The sequence below is a fragment of the Cicer arietinum genome, chromosome 3 (genome assembly GCF_000331145.2).
Source record: "Cicer arietinum cultivar CDC Frontier isolate Library 1 chromosome 3, Cicar.CDCFrontier_v2.0, whole genome shotgun sequence".
Taxonomy (NCBI): Eukaryota; Viridiplantae; Streptophyta; class Magnoliopsida; order Fabales; family Fabaceae; genus Cicer; species Cicer arietinum.
Window position 1 is genome coordinate 48,086,297 of NC_021162.2, and position 8,895 is coordinate 48,095,191.

An 8,895-nucleotide genomic window follows, 5' to 3' on the forward strand; every position below is an offset into this window, starting at 1 on the left:
GTTGATCGTGACGAGGCTTTGAGACAATTGAAGTACCATCTCGATCGAGCTCGTGGACGCATGAAGGACCAAGCTGACAGAAAAAGAAGAGATGTGAGTTTTAAAATTGGTGAATCGGTTTTTCTCAAGTTAAGGCCACATGTGCAGAATTCTGTTGAAGCACGCATCAATCCGAAACTTGCTCCAAGATACTATGGGCCTTTTGAAATAACAGCCCGGGTTGGTGCCATTGCGTATCGTCTCCCGTTACCTGCTACAGCACGCATTCATCCGGTGTTCCATGTTTCATTGCTTAAGAAGGCAATTGGCAACTACCAGGTTGAGAACGAGTTACCCCCGGGACTCGACGGCGACCCTGCTGCACCATGGGAACCAGCAGCAGTACTTGCCACTCGCACTATCACTAAGGAGGGGTCAGACATCAAACAATTGCTCATTCATTGGAACGGCAAGCCTGTTGAAGAAGCCACTTGGGAGGATGAGTTTGTAATGCTAACACAATTCCCAGCCCTTAGACTTGAGGACAAGTCTATGACTCAAGGGGGGAGTATTGATGGGGACAAAGAAGGAATTGATGACGTGTCTAGTGGGACACATAGTGCACCTAAGGTATGGAGAGTATATGTTAGAAAATCCAAGAAAGGTGAGCTGGCCCCATCACGTATATAGGGGAGAGAGGTTGGTAAGGAGGGGATAACACACTCTGTTCATTGTTAGTGGAGAGAAGATTCTCTCTTATTGAAGTGAGCATAGCTCTCAGGAGTAAAAGGAAGGCTTGTTTCCTTTGCTCAATTTTCCTTTATCATCAATAAAATACACTACCATATGTAATCTCTCATTAATTCTTATTGCCGCATTTATAAATTGAGGACCTATCACATTCCCATTATTTTGGTGAAGAAAAAGGACAACATTTGGAAGTTTGTGGTTTATAGGGCTTTAAATATAACTATAGTCTCTAATAAATTCCCCATTCCTTCAATCAATGAGGTGAATGATGAATTGGTTGGTGCCGTGATCTTTTCCAAGCTATAATAATTAAAATAGGGGTATCACTATCATCAAATTCATATGAAGGAGGATATTCCTAAGACAGCTTCTCTCGCACACAAGAAGACCATTACAAGTTTCTGGTCATGCATTTTGGCATGACCAATGCACCTTTAACCTTTCAATTATTGATGAAAAAAAGTAATTTATACTTTTCATGTCGAAATGCAAAATCTTGTATTGGTGAGAGGAAATGTGATAGGTAATAAAGACGTTGGATCTTCATGGGAAAAGGTCAAGAATGTTTCAAGTTTCAACACTTCTCCAGGGAGTTTGACCTATGCATCACAACTGCGTAGTGTTGACAAGTATATAGATGATACATATGCTAGATTTTTCTGGAAATGTGGGATCAAGTGACACCTGAATACCAAATGCTAACCAAATATTGGGAATACCTCCACAATATCAAGCCTACATTGTGAATGACTCGGGATGAATGCAGTTTCTAAATATTCACTCATATTTGTCTTTGGACTCGTGTGCGTCTCCACATATGGGCAGTTGATTTGGAAAATCCATACATGTCTCCACATATGGGCAGTTGATTTGGAAAATCCATACATGTCTATGCTACTTTTATCTGCATTGCTATTCCGTGTTTAGCCTTTCGCAGAGCTCTTAAATCTTAATATTTATACACATCACATCATAACCTAGAATAGGGGGTTACTAAGACGGGAATTGATTTAAATTTTCTGAAACTTACAGATGTATCTGCAGAAGTTTGATGATCATCGCAACCGCTAAAGCATATCACTTCTCCACCATTTGATCCCTTCCATACACCTGACCTAGGGCGATGATCCTCCCATACATATTGTCCACGACTGTTGAAAGAAGAAAGAAAAAAATGAGAACAACATATACTCAATAGTCAAATGAGGCAGAAACTAAATTTGTGAGCAGTGGCGGATCTTGCACAAAATATTGGGGAATCCCGGTAGAGACAAGTATTAACTAAAATATTATAATTGAAATTCATAAAAGTCATATAGTTTTTTTTAGAGTTTCACACAATTCATACATAGTAGACAAGTTGAAAAAATTAGAATTTCAATTCTCACAAGTTCTACAATTTTCACAAGATTTTATAACTTTACACAATTTAACCAAATAAAATATAACCACTTTACGATTTTCATCTTTGTCGAAAACTTTCTTCTCAAAAAATGCATCAATTTTCTTATATTTATACATCATGCCATTCCTAAAAAGATACACAAATTAATTAAAACAATTCACAATTAACAAATAGTATCACACTATATTATATATCAACTGTTAATAGGTAAAAGTTTGTAAATAGGTAGTAATTGAGTTGCTAACTAGGATGTTAAAGTTTGTCTGTTCGAGATTAATTAGTTTATCATTCAATATTAGGTGGTTTATTTATATATAGAACTTATTGTATTAATTTTATTATATTTTATCAGTATATATTCTAATAAATGTCTACTTCATTTTTTTTAATCTTTTCAATAGCATAATTTCTAATATGATTAGTGACTTGAGTTGGGATTTAAGAACAATTGAATAATCTATTTACATGGAGGTAAAAATAAAAAGATGATTGCCGACAAAAACCATTGACATTTGTTTTGTATTGTATTTATAGAGAAAAATTATTTAAGTAGAAGAGAAAATTGAATAAGATATCAAAACCATAAAGGTTTGAGAATATTTTAATAATTTATCACTATTATTTTAACAATATATCGTTATTATTTATTAAAAATAAATAAAAAATACAGAGGATGTCGTGGTCTCTGCTCGCTCCCCAGAAAATCCGCCACTGTTTGTGAGATAACAAAGTCCTAGAATTAAAAAATAAATAAAAATAAGACAATGTAAAATGTCTATCAAAGTTTTCTTCTTGCCAAGTCTCCAATCATAAACTCCATTTTTGAATGAACAAATGCAGATAAAGCAAAAAGAAAAATTAGAACAATAAATAAGCCTATGTACAACAGTCACATAGCTCAGTAGACACAATTGGTATCAGATCTTATTAACTTGTCTTCACTCGAATTTAGAATATAATCCTTCAGACTCAACTAGGATTGCAATTTGCACCATCCACAAAAGCATATATTGAAGGACGGGCTTTATGACGAGCAAATTGAAAAGTTAAAGACATAACCATTGGTGCAAACCGTTGTTCCAGCTCTTTTGTTAAACATCTATGAGCTAAAACATCAATTGTTATTCATCATCCTATAAACTCTATTGAAGTTGTCGGACTTTAGAGAAAAGGAGTAGAGAAAATAATAAGGGTTTGAATATTATTGATAATAGCTTTATGCTGACTTGATTACAAAAATCTCAATACTAATCTCTAATTATAGAGAAACATAGATTCAATCCTAAATCAGCTAAATCAGGAACAAATTATAATAATAATGACAGATATTCTAAGATATCTCTATGATTATAAATTGATCATAGAAAATAATTCAAGATACTCTAATATAATATTAAAGATATTGTAAGATACTTTCTAATATTCTAACATTCCCCCTCAAGCTAAAGCTTTCTAAGTTTTAGCTTGTTACAAGAAAATAATGTTTTTCTCTGCAAAATAATAAAAAGGATGGAAAAGCAACTCAGGAATACAGGTGAAGTCGGAGAGAACTGCTATAAACTAGATAGCCGATATGATCATTAGCATGAGAGAAATTCATGGCAAGCAATTGAACAAAGCAAGGTCCATTCTTCTAAAAACTGCATTTGGAAGCTTCAAACCAATAATATTGGAGAGGCATGCTTCAAGGAGAGAAAGGCAAGGCCAGTACATCTGGGACAAAGATGAGGTCAGTGCATCTGGGACAAATTGTCATGCTAAAGTGTGAGTCATGAAAATAAAAGACATTGTTAGAATGTCCATCAATGGAAAAAGAAGTCATCACTAATATGATTCATTTGTGGGAAAAGGGACACCATCGGAATGATCGTCGGTGGAAATAGAAGTTATAATCTATTAGTAAGAACTAAATTGCATGACAAACACCAAAGAGGAAACAGCGCGACTCTAATGAAAAGAAGTCATGATCGATCAGCAGAGTGAAAAATGCATCCAAAACAGGAGAGACAAGGGTTGTTTCGGAGAACTTGCTGGAAAACTTTTTCAACAGCGACAGCAGATGGAAGGCAGCAGTAGACGGCGGATCTTTGAGGCACATGAGCGCGCGTGGAGCAACTTTTGACCTAAAAAAAATCTGGATTGTGTAGATTGGGAGATTCCGCACACAATGGAGTAGGTGTAACCGTAGCCCTAAACTAGAATACAAGGGAAGATTTGAAACTTCGAGGTTGAGGCGCGATTGGCCGACCAAGCAGCAACTGATAGGCGTCAAAATGTGTCGGAACGTTGAAAAAGAGAAACTATGATTATATTCCCTAACTGTTGGGAACTCGACAGCGAAATAGAGGCGGGATCATTCAAGGAGGATCGAAATAGGCTCTAGATACCATGTTGAAGTTGTCGGATTTTAGAGAAAAGGAGGAGAGAAAATAACAAGGGTTTGAATATTATTGATAATAGCTTTATGCTGACTTGATTACAAAAGATTCAATACTAATCTCTATTTATAGAGAAACATTGACTCAATCCTAAATCAAGAACAAATTATAATAATAATGACAGATATTCTAAGATATCTCTATGATTATAAATTGATCATAAGAAATAATTCAAGATACTCTAATATAATATTAAAGATATTATAAGATATTTTCTAATATTCTAACAAACTCTTTAGTGGTCAAATATATGCAATTTAAACTCCTTTTTGCTCTAGAGTTTTCTCCATGTCAGATTACATGCACAAAGGTATTTAAAATCTAGATCCTACCTATGATGTGGAAGGGGACTGAAAATGCAAATAATAAGATTGTAACACAGATCATAAGACCCTACACACACAAAATAACATAAATAAGAAGGAAAAAAACCATTAAATCACTACAAATACTAAACTAGACTAATAACAACAATAGGACAACCTGTGAAACACTGCCGCAAAAGAGGAAAAAAGAGGAAAAAACTTATTTTGGGGAGTAAATGCTTAAAATATGGTTAATGGTGCTAAAATTATCATTTAGGATCAAGAGAAACATGGATTCTTAGGTTTCAACAACTGGATCTCTGGATTACTCACTTTTGGTTAGCCGTATTGGGGTCATGCAATATCACCAATCTTATGTGCAAACATGGTGATCCTATGTGATCTCACCAGATTGCGCTTCAGAGTATGGTCGAGGTCGCCAAGGGATCCAAAATCATAGCACTGTGCTTTCATGAAATGCACAATTAAGCTCAACTGCTTTGTATTTAGCATTATAATCAGATTTGTTAGTGGTGTCAGGTCAGGTTACAGTTCAACTGTAAGTAACACTATAATCTAGGTAGTTAATCACAAATAGCTGCGTGTCGCGGCCAACCCCGGAAACTGGGATAGCGGGATACCGGGATTACCCTATTTTTTGGACAAATTACACAAATAATACTACATAAACATGCAAAATTAAACAATGTCTCAAACTCTAACATTCATAAATAGTAATAAAAAAAAAGCCAAGTCTTAATCAAAACAGAAAAAGAAAGGAAGTAGAAAAGAACATAGAAGAAGGAAGGAAGGAAGAAAAGAATAACTAAAGAAAAAAAGAAAGAGAAAGAAGGAAGGAAGTAAGAAAATTAAAATAAAAGAAAGAAAAAACAGAGAAATAAATGACATAAGAAAGTAGAAAAAAACAGAGGCAGGAGGAAGGAAGAGAACCTGGGTGGTTATCGTAGCTGGACGGAGGCGTGGCTGGGTGGTGTCGAAGAAGCTCTCGCACCCAGCGAAGGAGAAGACAACGAAATCTGAATGAAGGAATAGGAAGAAAGAGTACGAATACGAAGGAGGGAGAGTGGAATTAGGGTTAAGAGCGATACCAAAAATACCCCCATAACGTTTTAAAATTGAAGGGAAATCTTGGTTTTTCCTGCACAAAAACATTTCACGTTTTTGTGAATCTAAAAAAACGCAACCCGGGCATCCAGAACGGCTGCGCCCTTGATTCGCAATGCACCGCACCTCGTTTCCGCGGCCAGGCCCTGTGCCACACCGCTCCGGCGCGATCTCGACGTGAACCGCCGCGATTGACTACCTAGACTGTAATACTTGTCTCTTACTATGCATTCATCTATTGTGCAACATTTTCCTTCAGTTTCTTTTGTTTTCTAAGAACCTTCGGACACTACTACCCTGTTACCTCGGTTCCCTGTCATTGGTGTTTTATTTCATTTTGTATCTTTCCATCAAACCCTGTAATATGTCATTGCATGGTTGATCCTCTTGGCATTATTATTAAACTTCAAAAATGAAAAAGGTGAATTGATAAATAAAATGTATGTTATCATGATGTACTAGTTTGGTTATTGATCAATCATGGGCACAACTATAAAAGACTTAAATCATAGTGATGCTAGTTTATCAATTATCACGATGCAGTCAACAAAAACAAAATCCTAGTAGTTAAGCCATGTAATTAGAAACTTTATACTATCTTAGAAAGGTAACCTGTTCATTCTGCAAAGAAATGGCAAATCCATAACAGTGCCACTGTGGCAGGCATCAATTAGCGCATGCAGCCTAACCCCGGGAGGAAGAGGTCTTACAAGTGCTGCATTGATCTCGTCATCTACTATCATACCCTGTGTTTCAAAATCCAAAGGACATAAAGTTTCATCAAAACCATCAGCTTCTTCACCACTATAGTTCCTTTGTTGCGATCCATGACCAGAATAATGAAAAACCAGTGAGTCTCCAGGTTGACATCCTTGTGCAAGCCAAAACATTGCCATCCTGATGTTGTGCTTGGATGGAAATTTGGGGCCATGAGGGTCTTCTTCTTCTGCATTTTGAAATTCAAAAGAGGATAAACAAATTGCCAAATCTAATCTTCTCATGTTACAAGTGTATAAGTGTAAAGACTCATTTTAGTCTCTGAGAAAAATGTGGAATCTAGTTTAGGCCCCCAGAATAAGACCACAAATAGTTTCTAAGAATTACAAAATCAAGATGCATTAGTCCTTCCGTCATGAACTGTTTTGGTTTTTAAATTTTTGATATAGAAATTAATGTGGCCTGAGTTAATTTTCAAGGATGTATTTGTGAACATTTATTTAAGGACTATATTGTGTAATGAATTTTTCTTAGGCACTAAAATAGTTTTTTACTCAAACAAAAATGTTTCACTTTTGTTATAGAACAAATAAATAGGAGTATATACTCAATTTGGTCCTGGAAATTATAGGACTATAACAACCTAATTCCCCACATTATTAATATTTTCAAATGATCCTTGACATTGTAAAAAATTTAATCATGTTTTGGTACTTACCAGGACTATAATGACATTAATTTGTAATGTCGGGGATGCACTTGATCAAGATCCAGACTAAAGGACGAACCCTGATTAACATTTTACAATTCCATGGATCATATCATTTTTGGAATTTCGGAATAATTCCATGGATCATATCATTTTTGGAATTTTGGAATAATGTTATGTGGTAGAGGACATTGATACAGTCTTATAATTTCATGAACCAATCGAGTATTTACTCAAAAAAATATAATATCCACAATCACCTCAAAAGTTACACATGGAAACATTGAAGCATGAGTCACTTAATTTGAAACTTAATTCTACAAATCAATCAATTTTCCAGAATTCAGATTCTTTCTCGCCCATACACACAATTAATTTGAACGAAACTAACCAGAAAAAAAAATTACAAAAACCTAAGTTATTATTGAAAACAAAAAAAAAACAAACCTAAACAAAATTCCTAGGTTCCAACATTTTAAAGTCGATTCTAGATGTTACTTTCTCAAGAAGTCACCGATCAAAGGAGGATCAAAGACATACCAGTGAGCATAATGATGGAAGATTCAGGAAAACTGAACTTATTAATAAGAAGGTAACGCATGCACTTAGCGTCATTAATACATCCCTTAAGTTCGTGACGCGAGAATTTATACGAGATTCCGACGATCACGGCTTTCTTACGACCGTGGGGGTTAGGCAGCGGACCAGGCGGCGCTTGGCCGTAAGGGGAAGGAGGCGGAGGCGCGTGAGGTGACGAAAAGGGTTGAGGAGGGACAGCGCGTGGGTCAGCGATGTGAGTGACAGCTTGGCAGAGTGCGCAGCGGATTGATCCGGCGCCGGGTGGGACTTGTAGAGGCGTGTGGCAGTTGGAGCAGTTGACTAGTACGTTGCTATACATGGCTGTGTGTGAAGGTGGGTTAGGTGAGATGGTTAATTGGAGAAGAGGGTAAGGTTAGAATTGAGATTTTAATGGACGGAGTTAACAAAAAAGGAGGGTATTTGTTTGAGGAGAAACAATGGAGTTTGGTGTCATAAGAAAAGAGGAGACGCAAATATTGCTCAACGCGTTTTTTTTAATGTTTTTTATTATTGGTTTTAAGGAGAGTGATGTAATGTGGATTAATATTCAAAAATTATTGATAATAAAATTTTGTAAAAAATAGTTTGTAATCTTTTTCTCTTTATAAATAAATTTATGATGTAATTTGTATCGATTTAATATAAAATATTTATTTATTTTTATTTATTTTAACAAACGATATTATAAAAATGAAAAATAACCATCATATTTGTAATGATTTTTTCATATATTTTTAAAAACAATTAATCTATGATAGATTACGATTTATATTAAAAATGTTCTAGTTTTAATGTATACAAGGGTTTTTTATTGGTTTCTATGTTGGTGTGCAAGTTAGTTCATTTATAATCATTATTTTTTTTTAAATTAAAGAATATATCTTATTA

At 35.2% G+C, this 8,895-nt stretch overlaps 1 protein-coding gene across 1 annotated transcript in view; it reads right to left on the reverse strand.

Moving 5' to 3' along the window:
* Positions 1 to 8,496, reverse strand: part of LOC101491636 (metacaspase-1) — a 19,028-nt gene extending 10,532 nt beyond the window's left edge. Inside the window, exons 1-3 of the mRNA XM_004492179.4 lie at positions 7,969 to 8,496; positions 6,615 to 6,948; positions 1,760 to 1,880 (exon numbers count right to left, since the gene is read on the reverse strand). Coding sequence (XP_004492236.1) covers positions 1,760 to 1,880; positions 6,615 to 6,948; positions 7,969 to 8,326 — 813 coding nt within the window. The 5' untranslated portion in view covers positions 8,327 to 8,496. The remainder of the gene's footprint in view (positions 1 to 1,759; positions 1,881 to 6,614; positions 6,949 to 7,968) is intronic.
* Between the last annotated feature and the right edge of the window lie 399 nt (positions 8,497 to 8,895).